The 27,558-nt window shown below is 54.4% G+C and overlaps 10 protein-coding genes across 10 annotated transcripts; 5 read left to right on the forward strand and 5 right to left on the reverse strand.

The window, feature by feature from the left end:
* Positions 1–137: 137 nt before the first annotated feature.
* On the reverse strand, positions 138–1,714 carry CLUP02_14429 (uncharacterized protein; the record flags this gene model as incomplete). Its single annotated transcript, XM_049293357.1, has 5 exons — positions 138–528; positions 609–1,085; positions 1,151–1,180; positions 1,260–1,336; positions 1,403–1,714. 5 exons carry the CDS (start codon positions 1,712–1,714, stop codon positions 138–140), a joined length of 1,287 nt encoding a protein of 428 aa, XP_049150503.1.
* Positions 1,715–5,959: 4,245 nt separating this feature from the next.
* On the forward strand, positions 5,960–6,948 carry CLUP02_14430 (myb family transcription factor; the record flags this gene model as incomplete). The annotated part of the gene is made up of 2 exons (XM_049293358.1): positions 5,960–6,388; positions 6,463–6,948. 2 exons carry the CDS (start codon positions 5,960–5,962, stop codon positions 6,946–6,948), a joined length of 915 nt encoding a protein of 304 aa, XP_049150504.1.
* A 702-nt stretch (positions 6,949–7,650) lies between these two features.
* CLUP02_14431 (protoheme IX farnesyltransferase) lies at positions 7,651–9,198 on the reverse strand (the record flags this gene model as incomplete). The annotated part of the gene is made up of 1 exon (XM_049293359.1): positions 7,651–9,198. The coding sequence occupies one exon, from the start codon at positions 9,196–9,198 to the stop codon at positions 7,651–7,653; it is 1,548 nt and encodes a 515-aa protein (XP_049150505.1).
* Positions 9,199–10,301: 1,103 nt separating this feature from the next.
* CLUP02_14432 (Cip2) lies at positions 10,302–11,489 on the forward strand (the record flags this gene model as incomplete). The annotated part of the gene is made up of 1 exon (XM_049293360.1): positions 10,302–11,489. The coding sequence occupies one exon, from the start codon at positions 10,302–10,304 to the stop codon at positions 11,487–11,489; it is 1,188 nt and encodes a 395-aa protein (XP_049150506.1).
* A 1,059-nt stretch (positions 11,490–12,548) lies between these two features.
* Positions 12,549–14,189, forward strand: CLUP02_14433 (uncharacterized protein; the record flags this gene model as incomplete). The annotated part of the gene is made up of 1 exon (XM_049293361.1): positions 12,549–14,189. One exon carries the CDS (start codon positions 12,549–12,551, stop codon positions 14,187–14,189), a length of 1,641 nt encoding a protein of 546 aa, XP_049150507.1.
* A 208-nt stretch (positions 14,190–14,397) lies between these two features.
* Positions 14,398–15,742, reverse strand: CLUP02_14434 (cupin; the record flags this gene model as incomplete). Its single annotated transcript, XM_049293362.1, has 3 exons — positions 14,398–14,630; positions 15,101–15,551; positions 15,719–15,742. The coding sequence occupies 3 exons, from the start codon at positions 15,740–15,742 to the stop codon at positions 14,398–14,400; spliced, it is 708 nt and encodes a 235-aa protein (XP_049150508.1).
* A 2,887-nt stretch (positions 15,743–18,629) lies between these two features.
* Positions 18,630–20,453, forward strand: CLUP02_14435 (F-box domain-containing protein; the record flags this gene model as incomplete). The annotated part of the gene is made up of 3 exons (XM_049293363.1): positions 18,630–18,882; positions 18,945–20,276; positions 20,332–20,453. 3 exons carry the CDS (start codon positions 18,630–18,632, stop codon positions 20,451–20,453), a joined length of 1,707 nt encoding a protein of 568 aa, XP_049150509.1.
* A 158-nt stretch (positions 20,454–20,611) lies between these two features.
* Positions 20,612–22,148, reverse strand: CLUP02_14436 (methyltransferase domain-containing protein; the record flags this gene model as incomplete). Its single annotated transcript, XM_049293364.1, has 6 exons — positions 20,612–20,683; positions 20,788–20,818; positions 20,859–21,026; positions 21,084–21,201; positions 21,257–21,822; positions 22,003–22,148. The coding sequence occupies 6 exons, from the start codon at positions 22,146–22,148 to the stop codon at positions 20,612–20,614; spliced, it is 1,101 nt and encodes a 366-aa protein (XP_049150510.1).
* A 1,266-nt stretch (positions 22,149–23,414) lies between these two features.
* CLUP02_14437 (uncharacterized protein) lies at positions 23,415–24,362 on the forward strand (the record flags this gene model as incomplete). Its single annotated transcript, XM_049293365.1, has 2 exons — positions 23,415–24,035; positions 24,108–24,362. The coding sequence occupies 2 exons, from the start codon at positions 23,415–23,417 to the stop codon at positions 24,360–24,362; spliced, it is 876 nt and encodes a 291-aa protein (XP_049150511.1).
* Positions 24,363–25,120: 758 nt separating this feature from the next.
* On the reverse strand, positions 25,121–25,765 carry CLUP02_14438 (uncharacterized protein; the record flags this gene model as incomplete). Its single annotated transcript, XM_049293366.1, has 2 exons — positions 25,121–25,360; positions 25,427–25,765. 2 exons carry the CDS (start codon positions 25,763–25,765, stop codon positions 25,121–25,123), a joined length of 579 nt encoding a protein of 192 aa, XP_049150512.1.
* Between the last annotated feature and the right edge of the window lie 1,793 nt (positions 25,766–27,558).

Genomic DNA, 27,558 nt, shown 5'->3' on the forward strand with positions numbered 1-27,558 from the left:
AGAAACCAAAACGCCTGTTCATGAGCGTCCCTCTCGGAAGCATCGATTCCGCAATCTTACATGCTTGTATGTCTCTTCCTTGAAGACCCTGTTGTTTCCCGTCATTCTCATCTGTAATAGTTATACACCATCAACACTCATCCCGAAAAGGGACAGGCACCGCGACCACGGCAGCGAAGCATCTCAACCCCCTCAGCCAACTCGGCCGAACCTTTACCCATCTTCTCCTTGGGACCAATATCCTCGACGAGGAAGCCGTGCGGCATCATCTTCTCCGAGCCGGGGACGGTACCACCCAGGAGACGGGTGATCAGCGCGACGGGGCCCCAGCGGTTCCAGAAGGTGGCGGGGATGTAGTACGGGTGGACGAGGTAATCGTGGTGCAGGATGCGGCCGGTCTTGGGGTCCGGATCGGAGAAGAAGACGACGGGGGAGAAGCGGGGAAGCATGAAGTAGCGGACGAAGAAGCGGCGGGCGACGAGGGCGGCGTAGGCTGTGAGAGATGCGACGATGCCGGGTTCCGGGAAGCTGTGATGGGCACAAGTGTTAGTTTTTTCTTTTCTTATTCAGCGGTAGGAGGAGGGGAAGAGGTCGGGAAGAACACTCACCAGAAGGTGTCACGGACGCGTTCTCCCATGAGAACGGTCAATACCTCTTTGGCGAAAGGCTTAGCAAAGCCCGGAACATGCCAGAGGAGCATGCGTGTCAGCTGGGCGCCCGCGCGGATGTTGGTGCCAGCGGGCTTCATGGCCTCAATCTCGTAGCGCTTGGCCCAGGCGGTGATGTCGTTGACGAATTCGATACCGTCGGCCCATGAGTCCTGAGTGAGATATCCCTTGTACTGGATATCCATGGCATCGCCAATGGCCTTCCAGTGGGTGCCGATGGCGCAGACCTCCATGTCGGTGAGGTCGCGCCATTCGTAGAAGCGCATGAAGTGGATGGGCTCCGTGACGCAGACGGCGAGGGTGTAGAGGAAGTCAGCGTTGGAGATCTGGTTGCGGGCTTTGTAGCTGCTGTGGAGGAAGTTCATGCGAGAGATGGCCTTGAGGGCGCGGTCCGAAGTTGGGGGGTTCATGGAAAATCTGGCAGGAGATTGTCAGCAGGCGGAAGGGTATTGGGGGAAAGATACAGAAGGTGCTCAACGTACTCGCCAAAGATGATGGTGGTGTCCTCATATCTGGAAAATTTGTGTTAGCTAATTGACCACGTTTTGAAGTTGAGAATGCACGATGAGTTCTAGTCCTCATGGATGTTACCTCTTCTGTGCGTTCTCAGGATCGGCCAAATTCTTGGTAGCCACAATGAGTTTGGATACAGTCTCGAAGCCATAGGTCTGTACTTTGAAGTCAGTAGCCATACTCTATATCATAGGCGCAAGGGGCCAACAGGGTGGGCATACCTTGAAGATGGCGAACTGGAGCGAAAGCAGGTAAAACTTGGGAAACTCATATTCGATAAGGTGCTTGAGGATGAGCTGAGCATCGGTGTTGCTCATGCCGGCAAGAGAATCGCGGTCAGTGTAGCCCATGCGTTTCTGCAGGGCGTTGATGCGTCTGAAGCGCACCGAGGCACACAAGATGAGCCAAGCCACAACGAAAGCTCCCATCACTGAAGTGGTTGGCCATGCCATGAGGATATTATCGCTCATGCCGATGGATGTGCCTTGTCCAGTTGGGACTGAGTGGGTAAAGTTGGATGTGTCAGGATTCATTGTGTTGATGATGGTTGTAGTAAATCGGTCTGATATCTTGTGATCCTGTATTTCTTCGGTCTCGCGATCTTTCGATCTTTCGATTTTTCCGTCGGTCTTGCGATACTGGGTCGGGAAGGTGCTAGAAAATGTGTAGTAGGTGAAAGTGATTGATTCCTAGTTGACCGTTCGGGACTAAGCTGCGAATTGACTGTTACTCCATGTGAGTCCACTGACTGGTAAATATGAAATTTGTGAGGTATGAGAAGTGAAGCTAGGTAAATTTGAACGTAGTAGGGAAATGAGAAATGGAAGAGCGGCTGTTGTTTGTGTTCAAGACGGGTCACACGTATGACAGGTGAGGAAAGTCGCTCTTACCCCTATGAGTGGCTCACAGTCTGAGTGCTTGTCTGGATAATCAAAGAAAGAGAGAATGACTGTTGGAGAAAAAGTGATGTGAAGAAGGCAAAAGCGATGTGAGATTGTAAGATGCCTGCGACGTTGACCTGTCAAAAGGCGAGGAGAAGCCGGTGGTCAGCAGACAACTAGTGGCCACCAAAGTCCCTTCCTTTCTTTCCCCCAGCGAGGTGAAGATGCTGAGAAGGGAAGTCGGGGTTCAATGGTGGTGAGGTAAGGTAGGAACAAACGTGGAGGTAAAGAAAGCACGGCAGGTAGGTAGGTAAGTTAATAATTGGAGTTGCGAAGTACCTTAACTTAGGCCTAGGCAGCTTGTGGTTGGAGTGCAGGACGAGAGAGGTGTGAGCACCTCAGTAAGGGATGGGTGAGGTGAGCAGGGGTCTCGCCTTATCGGTCTTATCTGCCTAGGTTTTGCCTTGTACCTAGAATTGCCGTCTGTGGAATGGAAGGAACGAATGGAGAGGAACGGAACAGAACGGGATTTTGAATGCTTGTTTTGTTTCCCCTAACCTAACCCTTCTCTTTGACCTTGACTTCCCTTGGGTACTTTGTCGGCTTGGCTTTCCGTTGCAGATCTGGAGGGGTAATTTTCATCTTCTATTTTTCCTTCCAGCCAAGCTGACAGCTGCAGCCACAAGCCTTTTGCCCCATACGTACCTACAGGCTAAGGTAGGTAGGTAGGTACCTTATCAATGGGCTTTGCCTCATCCGACAACAAAGAACGAGGTCTAGAATCCACCACATCGGCACAATCAGCTACCACCAACATGGCTAAAACGCCTTAGGAGCCGCCCACACGGAACTACAGTGAGCCAACGTGGCGCATTGCGTTCTCTTTGAAAACCAACTGCTGGAACGTGGGATTCGAAGGAAGCCCCCTCTCCTATGGTGCCTCCATCCTGGTGTAAGCCCCAGTGCCACATTACTGCCTTCCTTACCAGGCACACAGGCACATGCATCCAGGTTACAGGTAGGAAGTTGAAGAAGTGCAGCCACAAATCATCATTGGGTACCGCTGACAGAAGAGGAACCTAACCCATTTGGCGGCTTGTGGGATCATCCTTAGCAGAGGCACTATTCATCCGCTGGTCTGCCCCGCGCATTTGAAGATGCCTGCTAAATGGACCGTGCTCAAGCTATTGGTGGCCCGGCCGGCTTCCTCTGTCAGTTTGCCACCGGCACTTTTATGCTGCCAACAACAACTGCGTGGGCATAGGTCGGCCAAAGTTGAATTCTTACCCATTGCTAGGAACGAACCAAGGCTTCCATGTGGTGTTAGTGTGGGATACCGGTATGTTTCAATGGTAAAGAACCACAATCCAGTCCCATAACACCATAGCCATCCGTGTTTTTCGCGTAAGATCATAGGAATTATCCTGTTGGGCCTCAAAGTATGATGATGTACCAAGACTCTGCAGGTGATCCGCTCTTCAAAAACCGAGAGTGATGCAAGTTCTACTTCACCATCCCAAGCTTCTTCGTAAGGTAGGTAAAATAAGAATCGAGGTCCAACATTTCTCCCCAAGTCGTGAGGAGATGAGTTCCCGCATAGCAAAGAAAACAGGCCATTCTCGACTTGTCGTTCATAACAGAAACATATGGAAAACGATATTGCAGCAATCTACTATCTATAACACGGCACGGCGATGGTTAGGGTTTCACTGCCCTCCGAGTCTCGCGTCGAGTAATACATGATTCTGCATGGCGTGAGGATCGGTAGCAAACAAACAAAAGGTCGTCGTTTCCGGCGTCATTCAGGTCGCCCTAGGGTCACGAGAGAAACAAGCGCTCGGCTGCGGAGGTTGCTTTGCAGATGCGGCCTTCCCTCGAGGGCTGTTTGATGTTAATGAAGTGCATACCGCCCCAGCAATGTGTTGGTTCTGCAGGCGATGGAGCCGTGCACTCTTCGCTTGTTTCCACAATAGAAAACAGAGTACAGAGTAATGAGTAATAGTAGGAAATGCTTTGCGTGACACTGCAGAAAGGTTCAAGGAGGAGAAGGGGAGAGACCCGACGGAGGGCATGGATGCCGGGCGGGGATATATTTCGGTGGAGAATCTCCGGCCCGCTGTGGACCCGAAAGCAGAAGAGGTTAGCGTGATGCTATTTCCACTCCTGGCCAGTAAAAGGCCCGGCACCCATCCATCGAGGTCCACTGGTAATGAACCGCCCCACTCTGTACTCCAGGCGCGCGTCTAATTAACCTTCAATTTCAATGTCGCTGCTTTCTGCTTTCCCATGTCCACTCACCTCATCGTCCATGGATAACTTTCCACTCCATGCCGTCAACACTCGCTCACTTACACTGGGACGTAAGCCTCGCTGTCCAACCCAAGATGCTACGAGTTCATGCTTCCGACTGTAAGAGAACCCAGTGGTTCATGCTCAAGTCTCTCGTCATTCGCCTACGCGCCCTTCGAGATCTCCATCTAATCTCCTGCTGCTCATGCGAGGAACCTGACTACTCGAACGAAGCCGGGCTCTCTCTTCGCTTCACAACGCGTCTGCTGGCCCCATATATTCGTCGATCGGGCTGTAGATCGGACCCCAGACCCAGTGATCCCTTGCTACCGTTACTTCAAAGTACCCGCATTCAACGGCAGGCCGCAGGTGTCCTTGACTTGACCGTCTTAACTTAGTTCGTCTACGACATTGCCCACCTTTGCCCACCTACCGCGCGCTCACAATGCAATGCGCCTATCCTTCCTCATCTCCCGCCTCCCGCCTCATTGGCTCCTCCGCCGCCGTCGTGGGGGCTGCGGACCGCTCCAACAACTCTATACAGTCTAGGAGCTTCAATGCTGCCGCCGTCTACCTTACTTCGCTACCTTCTTCCAAGGGAATCGGGGACTTTGTTCGACCCCACATCATGTCGTGGCATGATCCAGCCCTAACACGGCCGATAACCTCCTCCAAATAGGCACTCGCGAGCGCGGCAAGGCTGGCGCCTACTCTTACCCACTACCTCTACCCGTCTCAAATCCCCTTTCCAGCCCCAGTCTCTTCCCGTTTGAGCCCTACTGCTCCCTTCTTCGGGACCCTGGCGACCCGTCCGATCATTGCCCCAGGGTCTATTGTGTAGCCGCCCTCCAGACCCGGCCAGTTCTACGCGCCCGACTTCAGACAGACGCCCATCCCGATGAGACGTCTGGCCAATGTCTGTAGCTCTAGGACTCGTTGTCTGTCCCTCTAGACACACGAGACGGGTTTCATGGGCAGCTCTGGCAGCTCGTTTAGCCTTGTTCTGTCAAGTTGCCCTGTTTCAGACTTCCATAACCCTGGCCTCATCGTAACCGCGCTTCTGTGTCTCTTTGTCTCCCTGGCTGACCGTGATATTGTTTAAAGTCAGGCCCAATGTCCGGCTTCACGACCTCCTTTTGACCTTGTATTCGCTTGTCAAGACAGTTCTCTCCATCTCACAACAGTTTCTTTTTTTCCTCTATCTCCTATTTCCTTTTTTTCTCTCTCGTCATATTCATCATATTTCCTAAGTCGGATTTTCTAGATTCCTCTTCAGTCCGCCAATCTCCTTTCGCTCCAATTCTGCTGCCCTATAACCAATACCGACCTTTCCATAAACCACCTCCAGGCGAGGCACAGAATTATCATCATCAACAACAACATAACGGGACACTCGCTTCTCTTCTTGCAGGATAATCAGTAATCTGCACTCATTCACTTTATACCGGACAATCTCGTCTCTCTCCAAGTTATCCACTCTTTCTTCGATATCTACTTTCCCGAGTTATCATGCCCAAACACACGCGGGCATCCAGTTCCAGCCACAACCACAACCGTTACGCAAACCCGATGCCAATCTCTCTCGCTCCCGCAGCAAACCCAATCGCAATGTACAACCAACGCATGGCCATGCCGCAGTCGGCCTACTACACCATGCCCTCCTCCTCGGCCCCCATGCAGCAGCAGCCGCAGCCCACGTACGAAAGCTACGCCCCGGTCTCTGCGCCCCCGGTTTCCGTACCCCCGATGCAACACCGCGCCTCTTCGGGAGCCTGGACCCCACAGGATGATCAGCAGCTGCTCGCGGCCCGCTCCCAGGGCCTCAACTGGGGCCAGATCCAGACCACCTATTTCCCCAACAAGACTCCCAACGCCTGCAGAAAGCGCCACGAGCGCCTGATGGAGCGCAAGGGTGCCGACGACTGGGACAATCGCAAGCTTGAACGCCTGGCCAAGGAGTACATGAGCATGAGAAAGGAGATCTGGTCCGGTCTCGCTGCTCGCACGGGAGAGAAGTGGAACGTCGTCGAGGCCAAGGTACGATACACTCCCCCTTAACAGCAACAACATGACGAGAGAGGAACCCTAGCTAACCTGACATCCGTGTACAGTGCATGTCGAACGGTCTCAAGAACCTACAAAGCGCAGCCCGCGCCGGGGCCAGACGGGAGCGCCTGGAGTCAGGGCAGCCACTACCACCAGGGTATGACGATGACAGCGGCATCAGCGGCCTCGGGTTAACCCCAGTTGACGAGCTAGACGCCTCCTACAGTAGCCCGGAGACCGTCTCCTCCGGACACTCCGCCAGCGGCAGCAGCGCCTCGGCCGCGGGCTACATGGCCTCCCTGCACCACCTCCAGCCCATGCACGCCGCCCAGTACGGCGGCTACGGCCACCACGCCGCCACCGGCGCCCACCACGGATACACCAGCTCCGTCTCCTCGAACGGCTCCGTCAACGGCGGATACGGCGGCCACGGCCAGTCTCAGTCTCCCAGTCCCTATCTTCACCCCCACGGACAGCGATTGCCGAGCGTGGATATGGGCATCGACGCCATCATCAACCGACCCGGCGGTCAGCAGCAGCAGCAGATGTGACTGCATGGCTCCAATGACGATTCCCACCAGTGGTCCCAAGCCCTTGGCTCCTAGGGTTCAAGGCATTTTCACCTTTTTCCTTTCTTCAATTTCCTACTAGGTCATGGCGTAATCTTGCAGGGTTTTCGGGAGGCGTTCTCGGAGTTGCATGGGTATTATTCAAATTCACCTAAAGATGGGCTTTCGGTTTTCGACATTGGTAAGAAACTCGGGCACTCCTTTACGAGTTCACCTTACCTTTTTGCGGGGATGGATGAACAGCACAAAGGGAAGCCATTCTTTTTGCTTCCGTATAATGACGAACAAATGATCAGAAACAGTACCGGGGAAGGAGGGAGGTATCGTGATATTTTGTTTTCTTCTGTATACTAGCATCTATAGAGATACCAGAGGAGAGGGAGACCAGGTTGAGACAAAAAGGAGGGAGAGGAACCTAGGGAACCGCCAATGGAATGCTTTTTTGAACTGGAAAAATAAAGAGAAACATCATTTTCTGGAAATACACCCGCGCTTTTTTGTCTTCCCGTATGAGCAAACACTTGATTTACAGAGTGAGGTCTTTATATCTTTGAACCCAGAAATCTAAGACCGGAGCACCACTATGGGTATTGATGGTTCCCCTCCCACCCACGAGGAAAACGAGCAACACTATCATACAATATCCCGAGTTTTCTACTACAACATCGCGCCGCTGGCGTCACTCTATCCCCGCGGCGGAGGCAACGTAACCGGCATCTCATCCAGCTCATCGTCGTCCTCCCACTCGTCATCATCGTCTACGCCAACAACGCTATTCCACACCCGGCTCCACATGCCCTTCTTCTGCAGCAGCGCCAACACCATGACGACGGGCAAATGCCACACGCTCGCCCAGAACAGACCCCTCGCAGACCCCTTGTGTCCCTCAAACTTCCAGAACCGCACCGCCTCGCGCGTAAGCCACGCGTTGACGGGCAAGCTCGTCACGGCAAAACTCCACTCCGTCACGCCCGCCGCGCAGAGCCCGACGCAGATGGGGATGAAGGCGATGCTGTACCGCAGCGCGACGCGCGCGTTGCGCGCCGGGTTCGTCCACGCCAGCATCCGCAACCCGGCGGCTTTGTATTCCTCCCGGATACCCCACGAGAGCGCCATGAAGTGCGGGAACTGCCACGCGAAGAGCAAGCTCGCCATGAGCCAGCCGCCGATGGAGCTGCCGTCGCTGGCAAACAAGAGTTCCCGCCAGGACCCGTCGCCCGAAGCCGTCTCGCCGGCGGCGGCGGCCCAGCCCATGAGCGGGGGGATGCCGCCGACGACGGCGCCGAGCCAGGTGTTTGCAGCGCTGAAGGCCTTCATGGGTGTGTACATGCCCGCGTAGATGACAATGTTGGCGCCGCCGAGGAAGGCGACGGTCGGGTTGACGCCAAAGTAGAGGGCGCCCACGCCAGTGATGGCGGTGGTGACGGCGAAGAGGACGGCGGCGCGCGTGGAGATGAGGTTCCTGACGAGGGGCCGGTTTCGCGTGCGCGACATCTTTGCGTCCGTCTTGGGCTCGTAGAGCATGTTGAGAGAGTTTGCAGAGGCGGAACAGAGGGCGGTGCCGGTGGTGAGGAAGAGGAGCGTCAGCGGGCTCAGGGAGGGCGACTCGGTGATGGCCGGGGAGAGGAAGTCGGTGACGGGGTATAGGGCGTAGGGCGCCATCGCGGTCAGGACGACGAGGGCGGAGAGCCGGGGCTTCGAGAGGGAGAGGAGCGCGGAGAAGATACGGCGGGCCGAGTGCGCGGGTTGTTGGGCGGCGACGCTGGTGAGGGCGGAGGAGGCATCCTGAGAAGGGAGAACATCGGGCGAGGAGGAGGCTGCTGCGGCAGCGGCTTCGGCGGCGGCTTTGCGTCTTGCAGCTTGGCGGCGACGATGCGGTAGGTCTTGGTTCACGTCGATTGGTGTCGTCGACTCGGAGCGCGCGGTGGAGGAGGAGGAAGACGAAGACGATGGCGCTACGGAAGCCGAGGAGCTCCGGCTGCCGAGGGGTCTGGGCCGGGCATTGGAGCGGTCGAGGACGCTGTTGGAGACGAAGTAGCTCGCGCTGAGACGCACTGCGGGTGCTGCCTTTGCGGCCGTCGTCGAGGCGGACCGGCTCGTGATCAATGGCAGAGAGCTGATGCTACTACTGTTGCCCCGCGGGACGGTAGCGCCAAAGGCTTTCCGAACGCATTGGCGACAGACATTATCGAGTCGGCGAGGGCGCAAGAGCGAAGTGGGAGCTGGCCGCATGGTTCTTGCTCTGCTCTGCGCTCATGTCGGCCTGGGCGAAGAAAAAGCCGGTCGGCGGCAGCGGGATGTTTCGCGGGACTGCTCTCTGTCAAACGCGGACCATTCGGAGGAGGGACGAGGCGTGGTCAAGTGGCGTGCGATTCGCAGACCGGAGGAGGAATTGCTCCGCTACACGTGGTTTAGCCAGGGATTGGCGCGGGCTCGTGGACCGAGATTGGGAGCGTCGGTTTGCGCGGAGAGCTAAAGAGGGTGGTGGGCTGAGAATTGAGAGAGAGGTTGAAAGACGTAAGAGATCGAGAATCAGCCGGGCGACGGAGGCAGATGGGCTCTGGAAAATGTTTAGCCAATCAGGCGGCGGCTGTTGGTGGGAAGAAAAAGAGTGCCCCACCAGGGCCGGCCGCCTGTCGGGTCCGCGACTCCGCATCCCCGGTGGCCCGGTGCAATCCGTCTCGGCCACTGCCGCCGCTCTATTTTCCAACTTCGCGATGACTTCTCTTCTTGGACTTTTTCCTACTTCGGAATCTAGCCCGCCATTGCAACACCCCACAAACTCTCTCATCGAGGTGGGTAGCATCAATTTGAAAAGCTGGACTTGTTCCGCTTGTGGCCCGTACTATTCCTATTCAGCCGGTGCAGATCATTGCTTGGCCTAGTCCTCACTGGCCTCTTATGGGTCGCACTGAACGAATTGGGCCAAAAGTATGCTCACGTTCCGATCTGGGCCATCTCTTCGGCTGTCTTGGGCATATTAAACAGAGCTGCTGGAAAGTAGCCGGCGGGGAAGTTGATGGCAGTTAAGTAAGCTTAACGAAGCGCCGCATGGCTCGCTTGGGTTTGATTCGAGGAGTCCCGTGGGCTCGCATTGCCGGCTAATTGGAGGCTCTTTGGAAACACCCGTCATTATCCAAATGATGTACACTAAATGAAAGCCATATAGGGTCCTCATCATGTACTAACAGACATCCGTTGATCCGAATCATGATGAGCATAAGAAGACATCATCTCAAGAAACAAGCCATATCATTCTCGTTGAAGCTCGTCTCATCCTCAGCACCACGAGCCTGCCCCTGAACCGAAGATCATCTCTTTCTCCATATTCCACCATGGCTCTGCGCGCCTCGCTTTTCCTCCTCGCCGGCACGGCCCTGGCCATGCCCGCCGACACTCTCTCCGCCCGGCAGGCCGACTGCGGCAAAGCAAAGACAAACATCCCAGCCGTCAACGACGCAAAGCTCCCAGACCCTTTTACCTTTGCCGACGGCTCCAAAGTCACAACAAAAGCCGACTGGGCCTGCCGCGCCACCGAAATCCAAAACGCCTTTGAGCAGTACGAGCTCGGAGACTTCCCCCCGCCCCCGGACAAGGTCGAGGCCTCCCTCTCGGACAACACCTTGACCGTCAAAGTCACCGTCGGCACAAAGAGCATCAGCATGACCGCCTCCGTCACGAAGCCCTCCGGCACGGGTCCCTTCCCCGCCATCATCGGCGTCGGCGGCGCAAGCATCCCCATCCCCGGCACCGTCGCGCAAATCACCTTTGGCAACGACGCCTTCGCCGCGCAAAACGGCCAAAGCAGCAGAGGCCAAGGCCTCTTCTACACCCTCTTCGGGCAGCAGCACAGCGCGGGCGCCTTAACGGCGTGGGCATGGGGCGTAGGCCGTCTCATCGACGGCCTCGAGCAGCTCGGTTCCTCCCAAACGGGCATCGACACAAAGAGGCTAGGCGTGACGGGCTGCTCGCGCAACGGCAAAGGCGCCTTCGTCGTCGGCGCGCTGGAGAAGCGCATCGCCCTCACGATCCCGCAGGAGTCGGGCTCGGGCGGCGCGGCGTGCTGGCGCATCTCGGACAGCGAAAAGTCCAAGGGGAAAAACATACAGACGTCGAGCCAGATCGTCGGGGAGAACGTCTGGTTCTCGCCCCTCTTCAACACGTGGGCGACGAGGTCGTCGCAGGTGCCCGAGGACCATCACCTGCTGGCCGGACTCGTCGCGCCGCGCGGGCTGTACGTGGCGGAGAACGATATCGACTGGCTGGGCCCCGTGTCGACGACGGGCTGCATGAAGGCCGGGAGGCTCATTTACCAGGCCCTCGGGGTGCCGGAGAATATGGGGTTCTCTTTGGTCGGCGGGCATAACCACTGCTCATTTCCGAGCGGGCAGAATGCCGAGTTGACGCAGTATATCAACTACTTCCTGCTCAACTCCGCGACCAAACCGTCGATTCTCGAGCGCAGCACCGTGAATGTCAACGTGAAGGACTATGCTACATGGTCGGCGCCGACGCTGACTTGAAGAAGACCACCGGTATCAGGGCCAGTCGTGGAGTCCATTGGGGTGAAGCGCGCAGAGGGCATTCGGGGAGAAATTGTTGTTGAGGGCCGGAACATCGGACAGATTCTATTTTGACTAGGTAATGATTTTCATGACCTGCATAGCAGAAACGAATAGTTTGCATGTGCGCAGTAACACAACTTGCAAAAAGAAACGATTGGTATGACATTACCACACTACCTTGAAGCATGTGAAGATGAGGCTCTTTGCCATGCACGTCAATCAACGGTGACGGATGGGCAGAAGAAACCTCGGCAAGGCGACTTGACGCGCGACAATCCGCGCAAGTCTTGTCTGTGCCTGTCAATTCTTATGAATGTCACAGTCACGTTGAGAAGATGGGTCGTTTCACCGGCATTGGAGCGTTCTTTGATTGAAGCTTGGTATCCAATGGACCAATCAGCGCTATGATTTCCCCAGGGGTTACCATCAATTCCCCCAATCCAAAGTCCTGTCCGGTGTCTATGAGATACTTACACACAGTAAGTAGTAGGTAAGCTTATAGCACACGGATAATGGGGCGACTTCCAGATGTCAATATTCCTTAGCTACAGATAATTCGGATGAAAAAACAGAAGCGTCTTGGAGGCAAACTTGGAGAAAAGAACAGGGGCACGACAGCTTTGCGATTCGTTTGTCATCCAATCCACCGCCGCTCCATCCCTCCATCCCCTGCCTTAGCTCGCCGGGTCGTCTACATTATCTTAGTACACCTTTTTTGTACCGCGTGATTCGGACGATCCCCAACGAAATCTGAACATCACGCGAAGAAGGGTTGCCAGTACTTGTAGTATTCTTCGCTTCAAGCCCGGGGGACCGAGGAAGGACATGCTCTGTTTGCATCTATACATGGCCATCATTTTCTGATCCTCTATTCGTTTGTCTTTTGATAGATAAGAAAACGGTACGACATCATCTTTACACTAACAGCGACGAGCAACCGCCAGCCTCTCATTCATGCCAATCATCACCATCACCACCAGCCGACAATAAACCTCACAACACCAACACCACTCCAGGATGCTCGGCCGCACGCTTCACGAGTACATATTCATACGCGCCTGCATAGTACCGCTCCGCTACCCAATCCTCCCTTACGCAGCCCTCCTCCTCGCAAGCCTCCTCGGCGCAAACTACGCTGCCTCCTCCTCCTCCTCGTCGAAATGGCTCACAACCGCCGCCATCACAACATGCATGGCAGCCACGGAACTCATCTACGCCCTCTTCATCTGGCTCCCCTACACGAAGCGCCTCAGGGAACCCGCCTCGCACCCGAGCCCTTCCTCGCCCGCCGACCGCCTGGCTCTCTTTGAGCGGTGCATGGCCACCATCCCAGACTTTGAGCGCTACGTCCGCATGTGGTTTCTGGGTGCCGACATGGCCGACATCCATCGCGACAACGTCCGCGACTTTCTCCTCTGGGCCTTTTTTGACATGGGCGAAAAGGACGTCGGGCGGGCCAGCGCAAGGGACGGGGAGGACTACGACGTGGAGGTGGACCAGTATATAACCCGCAGTGAACGTCTGCTCGGCAGGCCCTTCAAGCCCGGTCGCGGGCCGGCCAAGTGTCTGCGCCTGACCATCGATTCTGTAGATACAAAGTACCGCACCGTCTGGTGGTACGCCATCATGGCCTTTTTGGACCACGTCACACACCTCTCCTTGTGGTTCTACGGGTTCCAGTACTACGCGCAGCCAAAGGACAAGGCCATTTTCCCACCTCGTCTCCAACAGGTCTTTGCCAGCAGGCGGTCCTCGGCCGGTAATTTGAGCTACTGGCACCGCCCCCATCGCGCAGAAGGTCTGCCGGTTGTCTTCCTCCACGGCATCGGCATCGGGTTGTGGCCCTACGTCCGCTTTCTCGCCGAGATCACCACCATGAGAATTAGGGGCCGCGGCCGGACAGGTGTCATCGCCATCGAAATCCTGCCCGTCTCCTTCCGACTAACTGACCCGCCGCTGGGCAAGGAGGTCTTCCTTCGACAGTTCAAGCAGATAGTAAACCATCACGCCTGGGACAAGTTTGCCCTCGTCTCCCATTCGTACGGTTCCATCTTGTCAACCCATGCCATGCGATGCCCAGACCTGCAGGCTAGGATCCCGCGGGCCGTGCTCATTGACCCCGTGAGCATCCTCCTGCACCTGCCCGACGTCGCTTACAACTTCACACGACGTGCGCCGTCGACCGCAAACGAGTGGCAGCTGTGGTATTTTGCGAGCATGGACCCCGGAGTTGCCCACTGCCTCGGCAGATACTTCTTTTGGAGGGAGAACGCCATCTGGGCTGACGAACTGGTTGGTCGCACAGCAGGATCGGAATCGGTAGGCGTCGAGCGGCAGGAAGCGAGGCAGGTCACCGTATGCCTGTCCGGGCTGGACCTCATTGTCGACAGCCACGCCGTCGCCAGGTATTTGGCCGAGGGGGGTCAGGGCCAGCAGACGGAACACCCCGCATGGTTGCAAGGCGAGCATGGCCGGCGCGACGTTGCCGGACCAAAGGCTGCACCCATATCGGGCATGGGCTACGAGAGTCACCGTTCCGCTGGGTCAGGCATCGACATCCTTTGGTTTCCGGACAAGGACCACGCCCAGGTCTTTGATTCCCCCAGGGCTATAGCGCGAATCGTGGGTGCCATATGGGGCGATGACGAAGCAAGATAGAGATACTCGATAGATATCATGACATTGGCGGAATCCCACCGGGAAAGCCACACTTCACACGTGTCCTGCGAAGTTAATCTTTTCGAGTAGTGCCCGATGTGATGCTTCTGCTGCTGCTGCTGCTGCTACTGCTGCTGCCACACATCGAGCATGCGGCCAGCCGCCTAGAGTTGGAGTCCGTCTCCACGACCGAGCGATGGCATATGGGTTACTTCGCCCGGTCACCTCCCCAATCCGTCAAGCCTACCGTGACCGGCTGGGAACCGCTGCGAGTAATGACCCACACGGTATCTTGATCTGACTCGTTGAGTAGTTGGTGCTCTGTCCAGGACGGAATGAATGCAAAATCACCCGAGGACAGCTCGTGCCGCTTTACATCTTGTCCTGCACCAGGACTAACTAGCAAGATGCCGATCCCGGAAGCCATGTAGAGAATGGTATCTTGGCAAGCATTAGAGATACACCGCCAAGAGAGCGATAATAAGTCGCAAACGCGTAAGAAAGAGATGGTGGGTTGGGAAGGGGGGAAAAGATTAATCCTAACCTTGCTCTCCGTGATGGCGGATAGCCGATGTCGCATGTGGGTTCAAAGTAATGACTACTCGAGTTAGTTGAAGAAGACGTGGCAGTGAACAAGACACAAGACCATGCGATGGGACAGGGTTAATGGAATCATGACAAGCACGACTTGAGCCTTGTTACTCTATGACCAGCAACACAGTTCTCGGTTGCGACGCTACCTTATGGCGGGTATGTTGGCGGTCCCAGGCAGGTCGCGGCAGCTAGGAAAAGCGGCGGGAAAGGCGCTGCGTGATGCCAGAGCAGATCCCATACGAATACAGAGAAAGAGAGAGGAATAGAGGTACTCGTAGTGGCAGGGGAGACGGCATCCTAGACCAAGTTGGACTTACCGGAGGCGCAGAGCTTATCGCTTTTGCTGACAACGGCATCGGCCTCGTTGGCAGAAGCGGGATTCAGAGTTGCATTGGGAGGGCGGAGGGTGGTCGCTTTGGTGACGGATACCGACGAGGGAACGATCATGGGTATCAGGTCGTTGATGAGTGGGATCAGGGACGCCATGGTGACTGTCGGCTGTCCTGCAAGGCAGCAAGCCTGAGCAAGGGGCGCGCGCGCGAGCGAGGGAGCGGGTTTCCAATATCCCGGCGGTTCCTTGGTCTGCTGGCGTGCTCCGTTATGATCTGCCCGGTCTCGGCTGGTCCGCCTGCGGAGAGGGGGGAATAAAGGTTGAATGGCCGTAGTTGGGTGTTCCGCTTGGTGAGCAGCGAGATCCGAGTCGAGTATCCGTAGAATTGTAGGATATTGGGTGAGGGTGAAGACAACCTTCCCACTGGCGGGCGGAAGCTATTACCAAGTAGGAAGGAGACGTCGGACGGATCACTAGGTGAGGTGGGAACTAGGGGAAGCTCCGGCAGTGGATTGAGCAAGTATGAACGGCGCAAGGTCTGGATATTTCCGTATAGCACGGTGAAAAGGTAGTATCAACAACGTTCTGGGGATATGGTATAGACGTATAGGTTGATGTGGATACCCATCTAGTCTGCCGTGGTCGTATGTTGTGGTTCGTTGAAATTAAGTTGAATCTTGTTTTGCGAAAATTGTAACCTCCGTATTGGTTAAAAAGTGCGGTATGCCGAAGCGAGATCCAGCGATGGAACCGAAAGTCTGTCGAACTCGTGGTAACAGGCAGCTGTGGTTGTTGTTGGTGGTAAATCAAGGGTTAATGCCTCCCGAGTCCTCAGGTTGATGGAGTTTGGGTGGTCCCTGCAATGAGCGAGAAATGGAAGAAGAGGAAGGAGGGGACGAGGAACCACCTACCTACCTAATTGGGTAGGGGAACTAGTAGACCTGTTTAGGAGACTATGTTTTCTAATTACATATATCTATAAGATAGGCACCATCCTTAGGTAGAAACACAAAGAAAGAGGGAAAGAGATCATTTGGAAGACGTGCAATTGAATGAAGCCTGGAATGCTCCGTACCCGAGTTCTGTTCCCATAGACACTGCCTTCAACTAGAGTTACGACACAGCCAATGAAAGCACATTGCTGGCTTGCCGCAAAGGTTCCTGTCCGACAAGCCTTGGCTGGGACTTTTTGAAGCCATGTGGATTCAATCGAGACCAGATAGGCCATTTGCTATAGGTCAGAATCCTCAGGCCCTTTTGCGGCGAGATGTATGGATAATGTGAGAGCAAGTTGGAGAGAGCATGGCACGTTCTTGGCTTGACCAATGTGATGCATTGGCCGTTGAACAAGCGCAAAAGATACGCGCAAGAACTGGGGGGCTCTCTGCTCCATACCTAGTAATCATCTGGTGCAGTCTTTGGGCATATCAATTTCCCCTACCTTACCTAGGCAAAGGTGGGTTGAAGCCAATTTGAAGTCTAGGCTCGTGAATGGTCGGAACAAACAGCGACGATCTCCTGCAATGCGCCGGACAGCCGAAGGGATGAGTGTAGCCGTGTGTAGTAGTTAGTTGGCGCAGGTATCAAGGTAAGGTAGTTGAGTGAGAGGAATCCGTTCACAGATACACCCAAGCACGACAGATACTCCTGACCAGCCTCGCTTCGAGCCCAAAGTCAAGGTGCTTATCTTGGCCCGACATCAAGGCGGGTGCTTTGCGATCGTAGGTAGGCTGGAATTGTCAGTCGGGTGGCCGGTTGGGTAGAAACCTAGGCGATGGCGTTATTGATCCGAGCTCTTACGGTACCTTGTGGATGGAAGCCTGAACTGGACGGGACGGGAGGTGACGGGAGGTCTCTTATCTTGTCTCTCTCGTCACCCGATAAGCGACAGACCCTAAGGTCACTGACCTCATCCCGAGTAGCTACGTACCTTGCCTTAGTCAGCAAACAGCTCCTTCGTCCCCGCAATCCGCTTCCATTCCGGTTCCGGTTCTCGGTACCTGAGGTGCCTGACCCTTGACGGTGCACCACAGCCCACAGCCCACTGCACTTCACCTTTCCAACGCACAAGGATCAAGACGCGACTCGATGGTCATGCCTGGGTCTTGGCTCCCCTTTGCGGCACAGCATGCTGGGCTACCTACAGCTGCACTGCTGCAGTAATCCTCACACGGTCATCGACATATCCCTACCTTACCTCACTCGAGCTGCGAGCACCTCATGAGACGAGATGCAAGAGCAGAGCAAGCTTGCCTGCGCTAGCTAGCTGGTCGAGATGCTGCAGCAACACGCATTGCTTCCACATGCACCACCGGCGTGGCAGGCACAGTAATATCCGCATCTATTCTTGGACTTCCACCTCCACGGTCGACCACAACGGCACTAATGGATAGGCATCCTACCTGGAGAATCACTTTACCAGCACCTTACACACATCAACGTCGTTGGCTACGGACGAACCCCCTTCCTCTTCCGGGCACAACATTCCACTCATCCCTCAAGTTTCCCCCCGTCCAGGTTCCAGTCACCGGTTGGCGCTGCATTAGTCCTGTGGCCCGGAGACGGCGATGGCGGCATACCTTGCTTGAACTAAGGCCCTTTTGTCTGTTTCGGTCCTATATCCGTCTGCACCACCGACCCTGACCTGGAACCTGAACCTGGTCCCGACCAACCTTACCGCAACGTCCTCTCGAGTCCTCGACATCCATCATCTGTCTCGGCACATCCAGCCGCATGTTGTCGCATACGCCTGCGGAATCTAGATCCATCTATCCATCCTCTCCGGCACGCGACTGCTCATGGTTGGCCGTTCCAAGCATCTAAAACGCTAGCAAGCTCTATTGGCACTACCAAGTAACCATCCCTACACCCACCACGCCAAACTCTCTGCCCCGCCTCGGCTGTCGTTGCCGCTGCTACATACTACCGCTACTGCTGTCGACCGTGCTGTCATCGCTGCTTCCCATCATCCCCGGCTTGAGCCTGGGGTGGATTAGCTATGCGCCGTAACCGGGGGTCGCAAAGAGGAACTTCTGGCCCGTCCGCGACCGCAACCAAAAAGTTCGTGCTATTGTTGCATACACGCACGCACCCGACACACCCTCACCCCGGCTGGTCGGAGACGTGGAGACTAAACCTGGAGTCATGACCCCAACATTGCGAGCACTGACGACTCCTATATGCACCACCCTTGGGCAACCCGAACCTCCGTGATACCTTAGACTTACCGCTGGAGTCGTTGAGACATCGACACATTTTTGACACATGCTGCAAGCAGCGCCAATATCACATCACCCCGAAACGTTCTCGTCCGCAACATTGCTTTCTAGCCCGAACAATAACCCCCGCCGCTGCATACTCTCATTGCAGCCACTCGCCAAACTTTCGTGACAGAGTATTGGATCGCCCAACAAGCCACAAGAATAGTTCGCCCCCCTTTTACACTCTAGAGCCCTCGAAACGCTGTTCAACGTTGCAATTCTTTTCTCTGAAGAGGCATGGATACGAATTGCGAAATGGCTACGAGTCCTCCCTCGCCCTCACCCTCCGCCGCGGATTCGGATGCGCCAACTCACGACACCATGTCAACCGCTAGCGGTAGCAATTACGGTGGCATCGACCCCGAAGTTGAGGAAAACCTCTACATTTTACCCTACGTATCTGAAGAAGGACTTCGCAGCGATGCCACAGATCACCGGAAAACGATTGGAAGCTCAAGGGAAGACTACTATCCCCTTCCTTCTGACTTCAACATTGCGGCCTCAGGTAGTATGTCAACGATCCTTGTTTAATCTCTGATATATCCGGCTGACCCGTCTTTGCTGTGCTAGCTTTGCCTTCCCTGCCTTCAGACAACAGTTGCCGCCTACTCGCGCTTCCTTCCGAACTCATCGATGCGATCCTCGCCTATTTGCCTCCCTGCGACCTGGCAATCGTAGCGGAGACCTGCCGAACCCTCCACGCCCACGCTGCGTCCGACATTCACTGGTACCAAAGGGTACAAGCCAATGTGCCTGGAGAGAAGGTCACAACTCCCTATCCATGCCGCACATACCGCGAACTTTACGCCGCACACGACCCAAGATGGTTTCTGCCAAAGTACAAGATCTGGTTCTGCGACCGTGATCTCATGGGCAAGATGATGATTATCAGATATGACCAGCGGAGGGGTTGCATTGAAGGATATCAGTTGTTGGCTGTCAGCAACCGTACTACATATCAGCACTGGCCCGCCGACCACAGTGTGATTATACACGCCTTCGAACCTCAGGTCAAACTTCATCTGGACAAGCCGGTACTCCAATTCCATGCTCGCCGCCCAGCCGAAGACGAGGGATTGTTGGGCAGTTTGGGTCAACGATTTCTGCCAGAGGTACCGATGTCAATTCACGACCCAATGGATGCTATGTTTTGCAACTTTATGATGGCTCGCCCTCTTGACGCCTCAATGGCTACGTCAAGAATGGATGGCGTGTTTCCTTATGGGAATGTCTGGCCTCCACCGGCCATTCCTGCCCGTCACAGGGTGTCGGGTGTGATTTCTGGTTTGGATGGTGATGACCTTGCCCCTGGCGACCAACCGACGAGAAGAGCTGAAGCCTCGGACCAGGCTTTCCGGATTCGGCAGTGGATGGAAATGGCCGGGTCTCCAACACCGGGTCTATTCCTCGGGCCTGGGCCTGTGGGTATCATTCAAGCTATCCAAGCCAACATGGGTATGGGTACTCCTGGCGTTACCGGCGTACGCATTGGCGAAGAAGTGATTACATATTCAACCCTCGATCCTGTTGTCTACACACCAACGGAGCTCAAACCATGGCGAGGTATCTGGGTTGGAGATTACAGCGGGCATGGGTGCGAATTCTTGTTGATCAACCAGCCCGATGACGAAGAAGTGTCGGATGAGGAACTTGGTCTTGTCCGTGGCTCTGACGAATCAGAGTTAGAGTGGACGAAGCGTCGTACCGACGCAAGAGTATACCGGGGCCGTCTTGAAGCCATCAAACTCACTGGCGACCCGAATGTTCCGCGAGGAGAGTATACTTTCGTCGCGGACGATTTGGGCGAGGCTGGCTTCGTTGGAATTGCCCAAGAACCACCGTTTCAGGGCACACGAGTCGTCAGGAGTAAAGGACATGTCGCTGGAACGGGCTTTTTAGATGGTATTTCACCTTTTCCAAAGACGCTTTTGGACGTATGCTAACCATTTTTCTCCAGACAAGTATATCGAGTCTCAGCTTATGCTCGTCTCCCACGACCGACTTGCTCAGTACTGGGTCGGATTTGGACATATCAGCTTCTTTGAGCGAGTTAACATTGACGAGTTTGTGAGTCCCTGATCTGGCAGGTTGAGATCATGCTAGGCTTCAATTGTTGGCAAGAGGACAGGCTTCCTCGGTGCCATTTAGGGTGGTTATCTGACCAGCTCGAATTCATCTTTTTGAGGACAAGGATTTTATCAAAGACATTGTAATGTAGATATGTACTTTCGATGAGTTTACGGCTGAGGATCGATTGGGTTACCCATGCAGCTAGCAATACCATTGTCATAGACAAAACTCCCTGAGAACTACATGTTGACGACGTTGATGAAACATGCTGTTTTGTTCCCCTTCAGACCTAATAAAGTGAATGTATCCTAACTAACTTTCCTGCATCATGTAAAAGGCTGACTCCATCGTTCTTTATCAAGCCATCAGCTACGCTACACACATGTCAACTTGTAACTTTGATGTCCTTCCTACGCTTTCTCGCTCGGTTTCTCGAAAGAAATAACAGCATATCGGAAGGTTCCATTAGCATACCCACGCCTCATGGCGCGGAAGGACTGCAAGAATGCAATGCCGTCCCGGCCCTGACTAAAGGCAAAGGCCCACAGAGAAGGGTTTTGGACCAGAGTCCATGTGATGTCCCTGAACAAGTGTTACTCGCGGTCACTCCTCATGGTTTGATATTGCATGACAACTTACCAAGTTCTGCTCACTTCCTTGCTGATATCCTTTGGGCCCGCGAGCAAGGAAAGCCCAGCGCCCTTTGCAAAATCGACGTAGCCCTGCTGGGTGCAAAGCGGCGGGAGAAGCATGCCGTCTGATGGCGAAGCCAGTCAACATTCAGTTCCTTGCCATGCGAGAGGCTAACATACCTTCAATCGGCTTGAGATCGTTCGCAAACTCCGTCTCAGTAACATTCTCCGCCTTGAACCAATCCGCCAGGGCCAGCTTCCCACCGGGCTTGAGAACCTTGAACGCATTCTCAAAGAAGAGCGCCTTGTTGGGGAAATGGCTCAGCGCCTCGCTGATCCACACGGCGTCGAACGAAGCGCTCTGTCCAGCGAAGAAGTCGCCCATCTTTTCGGCATCGAGCTCGATGAAGCGGATCCTGCCGCGGCCGAGCGGAACGAAGCCATCGGCGTCGGCTTCGATTTCTTTTGCCTTGTCAGATGTCTCTGACGCCTGCTTTTCCGCCTCGGCCTTTGTGAGCCTGTTGGCGATCTCGACCTGCTTGGTGGAGATGGTGATGCCCGTCACGGAACAGCCGAGTGTGGAGGCGAGGTAGCGGGAGGTGCCGCCGATGCCGCAGCCGACGTCGAGGACGTTGCTGTTCTCGCCGACGCCGGAGAGCTGGAGGAGGAGCTGGATGAGCTTTACCTGGGCCTGTTCCTTTGTTTCGGAGCCGTCTTCCCAGTAGCCGTGGTGGATGTGTTCACCCCTGAAGACAGTGCACGTCAGCTTAGACGAAGATGGCCACGCTGTATGGGCCTTGATGGAGGGGAATGAGGGCACAGACTAGATGCAGTCTATCAAGAGTGTGAAAGGGCGCTGTGCCTCAATTGCACGTCACAGAGCGCGCGCGCACGGTGGATGAGAGAGAGGACCAGTGGTAGCTTACCAGAGACTCAGATAGTAGTCACTCGCGAGGTCATAATGAAGCTTGATTCTGTCCTTGAGAGCCTGCATAGTCGAGTGAGCCAGACCCATGGGGGTGTCATATTGCTTGCTGAGCTCCGTGTTGGAGGTGTCCACTGCAGCGGCCATATTGTCGTCGATGCAGAACTAATAAGATGTAAAGCGAGCAAAGAAATGAAGTCAATCACGATATAATTGAGGACTGGTGTAACTTTGGTTGGTTCTCAAATGAGATGGATTGGCATTCAGAATTGACCAGAAATGGACAGCTGTGTTGGTGGCTTCGGGAGCTTGGTATCAGATGGGGAAAGCTTCTAAGCCAGTAGGAGCATTAAGGTATTAGGAACAGAGGAACAGGCCACACATTCTTCTCCGAGACAAGATGGTTGGGAAACCCCGCGCGCGGCTACTAAGGTATGAGAAGTATTAAGGTAGGGTGCTCGTATTCGGAGGCCGAGGCAGGAAACAGTAAGCACCTCTAACGACTTTAGTTACCTTGCGGCAGACACTGTTGAGCCGCCGGCGCAGGAGTTGCACCGCATCAGCACCGTTACTGTGACTTTGTGAGAGACGTCATGTTTTCGTTGGGTGAAACGTGAAAGCCAAACCGTCCACCTGCATAAATATCGAACCTTGCGGTTCCTGTTGCCTTATGTAATGGTTGTTGGTTTGTTGGTTGAATTGACTCAAGCCATAGACATCAGCCACATATCGTTCTCGTCGAGTCACGTGACCTTGAGCCACACATTCCAAAAATAGAGAGACCGGCTCTTGCCCAGCCACCACGACCGCGACCACTGCCACGACAACAGCGACACATGTCGCAGTGTGGCAGTGCCAATGCTCAGCATCAGTGCCGGGTCCCGGGGTGGGGCCGTGTGGACCCCTTTTCATCTGCCAGCAGCAGCAGTAGCAGCAGCAACAGCCAGGCACAGCAAGGCCTGTCAGAGTTGGTTCAGATCCCAGGCCGTCCAAGGCGCGTCCCCCAGCCAAGTCTGTCTGTCTGTGCTTGAGGAAATACTGGAGTTCAGACGAGAGGCCGACCACAAGAAAGACCACCCACCTGTGACCTAAAGAACCTGGCAAGCCTGGGAAAGAGACAAGAAAAAAAGGAGAAACAGGGGGAATGCGGCCCAGCCTCAGCCCAGCCCACCACCTCCACGTAAGCCCTGCAACTTACCAGCTTGTTTACGTATCTGTCGTAATACACAGGCATTTCCTATGATCGGATTGCCAAGTACCAATTCTCTGTGATTATTCATAAAGAAAACTCTCGCTTCTTACAGGATACACTTTTGGCCCTCTCTTTCTTGTGTTTACTCACTCGCTGTCACCAAAACCACCACACCCAGTCTGTCGCTATTGATACAAAACCCAAATAACCACAACTTCACCATGGCCCCCGTCCCTCCAACAACGGCCAGGCAGAGCCTCGCTCGCGCCGGTGCCATCGCAAACCAAGTCTGGAAGAGAGCCGCCGTCGTTGTCCTTCCCGAAGTCGCCCGCGCAACAACCAAGCACGCCCTCGCCCGCCGTGATCTCACCGTCAACCACACTCAGGCCGTCACCCTGGGCGTCATCGGCGCCTACGCCGTCATCATCGCCATCCTCTGGAACGTCCCCTTCTTGCGCCAGGTCCTCTGGCCCTTCAAGATGCTCGTCATCGCCTTTCACGAATTCGGTCACGCCATCACCGCTTGCTGTACCGGCGGCAAGGTCCTCTCCATCACCCTCGACCCCAACGAGGGCGGCGCCACGCTCATGAAGGGCGGCAAGCAGGCCATCACCCTCCCCGCGGGCTATCTCGGTTCATCGCTCATCGGCGGGCTGCTCATCTTTTGCGGCTTCAACATCAACGCGTCCAAAGTTGCCTCCATGGTTCTTGGCGTATGCTTCTTGTTGACTCTTTGGTGGGGAAAACGGGACTGGCTCACGATTCTCACGGTTCTTCTCGCTGTCGGTCTGCTGGTCGCGGCTTGGTTCATCTCTCACGCTCAAGCTCTCAGATTCGTCGTTGTAAGTCAAAGCCTGCCATTCCATCTTTCTAATGCGTAATTAGAGATGAGTGAGATTCTAACACACGGATAGCTCTTCATTGGAGTCATGAGTTCACTCTACTCCGTATGGGATATCTGCGACGATCTCATCATGCGCAAGGTCAACAGCTCCGATGCAAGCGTCTTTGCTCAACGCTACGGCGGATCTTCTCGCTGCTGGGGTCTCATTTGGTCATTCATTAGCGTCGCATTCATGGCTGTCGCTATCGTCGCAGGTCTCGCTGCTTTCCCTCAATCATTTTCCGAGCAGGAGAGTGACTCCAAGAACTTCTTGCCCACGAGATGAGAAATCCCATTGGGAGTATGGCAATACTTTTTCGAGCTTTCTCATTTTTTGGAGGCCAGGATCGCATGGTTTCCGACGGCTCATGCTGAGGCGTCCCTCTGCTACGAATTACGACTGTAACGAACGATATCCACTGGACGCGCGACGCGTTATACCGACGAAGCTGATTTTTATTTTCTTTCCTTCGACGATCTGTCGGCGACTCCGATTGCGCCCCGCGGGATGCGTCGTGGGCAGACGTAATGGCATTCGCCCACATCCCGGTTTTAAGGTGGATACGTGACGACGATTTCTATTGAGAACCGACCGTTCTTGGCGGCTTACATGGCATTGGCAACGACAACTCTTGGAACAGGGCTGTCAGTCATATGTGGTAATGCCTTTTCACGACGATGATCCAAGGCGTACTGGCGTTTCGACCGGTGGGAGATAGTGATGATACGGAACTTCACATTATGCTGTTCCACGGCAGGTCGATTCTTAGGATGGCGTCAGCAGCGGCAGCACAGATTGGAAACAATCCTATAAATGCTGACGCACGTCTTCCATGTAGCAATGTAATGTGTTGTACAACAAGACCTTATTCGATAGTCGATGAAGCACATTGGTAATCAATGCGTGCCTTCCTGTCCCATGTAATATTGAACTTGCATTCAGTGCTAGCTTCATTGCAAGTGACGCCCACGGCAGTTTTCCGGCAACACCAACTCCCCAATCTCACCACCATTTGCCTCTTTACCCTCTATACACAACCGTGTCTAGCAGCTCTGCCACTTGAGAGCCAGTGATTCCGTGACCGGAGAAGTCGCACCATCCTTGCGTTCTTTGCCAAAGATAACCAACCCCCCGCCTTGGGAGATGATGCGGAAAGTCACATTCAGTATCCCGACGTAGCCATCGCCACCAGTACAAGGAGACACCGAGTTCACACGCTGAGCCACCTCCACGTTCCGGAAAACAGCCGTGGAGCCAGACGCCGTGCTCGTAGACTTGGTGACCTTTTCCCCACAAGTCAGCATCCTTTCCTCTGCCCAACGCCCAATAAGCATGGACAATAAACTCACAGTATCGGAGGCCGTCTCAGACCAATACGCCGTCGTGTAGAAATCGACTTTGGTGTTGGAGCTCAGGTAAAGACCCCCGTTGAGCGTAACATCCTGTAGGAGCAGAGACTTGCCTGGCTCGCCTTCGTCGATGAGCAGGTGCACCTGACAGCTCGTCATCTGGCCGGCAGCTAGAGTCTCGCTGAAGTCGGGGAGGGTGATGGTCAGATCGTCCAGGCCGCCGGACCAAGTCAGTCTGTCGGTCTGGGGACAAGCTGGTCCGCTGTGGGTGACGCTTTTGATGCGTAGAGCGGCTGCGGAGCCGATCAAGGCTATCAGAAGCGCGGAGGATGGAAGCATGTTGGCTTTTATGAATTGCCAAGCTGACGGAATACGAGTTTGTTAAGGAACACCCGTGAGGATATTTGTTTCGCTGCGACCAACTTCGTCAGATGGCATACATCTTGCGAAGGGCCCCTTTTATAGACTGTCCTAAAACCGTATCATGCATCGGTCATCCAGAAGAGACTTGCCAAATACAACATAGCTAGTTGATATCTCAATCAAGGTAGCGGTCAGAAGCCCAGAGAGATCCAAGGTCGCTTTATATTGTGGCGATGTGTCCGGCGGCGCCGGGTAATTAGGTACATACTTAGCAAACGAGCATATACGTGACACTTCAGGCTATTTGCAAAAGTCTGGGGCCGTAGCCACTAAATGGAAGAGAACAGACTTGAGCAGCAGCCACAATGTCGTATCAATATGGACGTTCGAACCGATTGAGGTCTAGAGCGCCAATCGCTGTCACCATTTATTACTATACCGTACATCTCTCGGAAGCAACTTCCAAGGCATTCCGTCGCCGGCACTACACTCGTCAGCTTCGATGGAAGCAGCTTGCCATGGATTCAACCCACTCAGCTCCTTCCCCCTTTTCCTGACAGTGATAAGCGTACCTTCCACACATGACGCTGCATCTTTCATCCGACTACGCGAGAAGGGTATATACCCCTCTTCAACTCCATTCCCGTCACCAGCAAGCAGGCGCCCGTCTAGGACGGCGGGTCAGGTCAAACTTGGCTAGATGGTGGAATGGTTAAAAGGTCAACAGTCAATTATCGCCATATAGCCTACCTCGACAGGCTCCGATCCCAACATGAGCACTATAACAATCGCCAGGAGAATAGCCATACCGGTGGTGAACTCTTTTTACTTGAACATTTTATCACATGCTATTGATACTGATCTGTTGAAGCCAACGCCAGGACGAAGTTTGGAATTGGCACAGGAATTATATCAGTCGTCGTCCGAGTCGTCTGTCGGATCAATGATACGTATAGAGGCCGAAAGACCGCTTCAGTGCCGTTCTTACCTCACTTGATTAGGTAACTACTTGATCCTTGACCGCCGACGGTACCCCGTAGCCGTGAGACGCTCTAGTAAGGTACACAGGGCCGACCTCCGGCATATCCGTCCGTTGGCCGTGGCGGCCCCACCGACCGGCCCCTCCGACCTCTCCCCGTCCTAAACCAGTGCAACCTTTTGTGTTGCTGCTTTTCTAAATCACTTACATTTCCAAAGGCATTGGTTAACGCTCCGTTCCTCAACCTACTTAATACTGACGCCGTGTTCGCCGAATTATGAAATTCCATACTTCAGCCATCCCGTGAAAGGTGGCACAAAGTCATCAGGTGTTGAGAAACTTCAAGTCCGCACACCCTGTCTATACTCAACAAAACCTTTCGTACATTGGCAGCAGTAAAGTCCTCATACTTCCTTGCCAACGGATTTGGCTGTAGTCCTTCCTGCTCTGCTGTTTAAGACCTAGGTAGCCCAGTAAAGTCAAAGATTGCCACAACATACTGAATTGCAGACATAACATATTCAAAGGCTACAACACTGATTGGCCAGATGTCAAAGAACAGAAAATTTTTCAGCATGTCAGCAAGTGGCTGAGAAGAAAGGGTTTCCACCGAAGCACCGAGATCCAGACCGAAGCCAGGTAGATATCGCTTTCGTCGGCGATATCAATACAACAAACCTGGTCTGCCATGGCCATATGAACAGGGTTCCAAGAAAACAATAGTTTGACTAATCCATTGCCTGTTATGATGATGAGAACTCTACAAAGATAGTCTTAAAACTTGGAATCA

This window comes from Colletotrichum lupini, chromosome 7 (genome assembly GCF_023278565.1).
Source record: "Colletotrichum lupini chromosome 7, complete sequence".
NCBI classification, from domain to species: Eukaryota; Fungi; Ascomycota; class Sordariomycetes; order Glomerellales; family Glomerellaceae; genus Colletotrichum; species Colletotrichum lupini.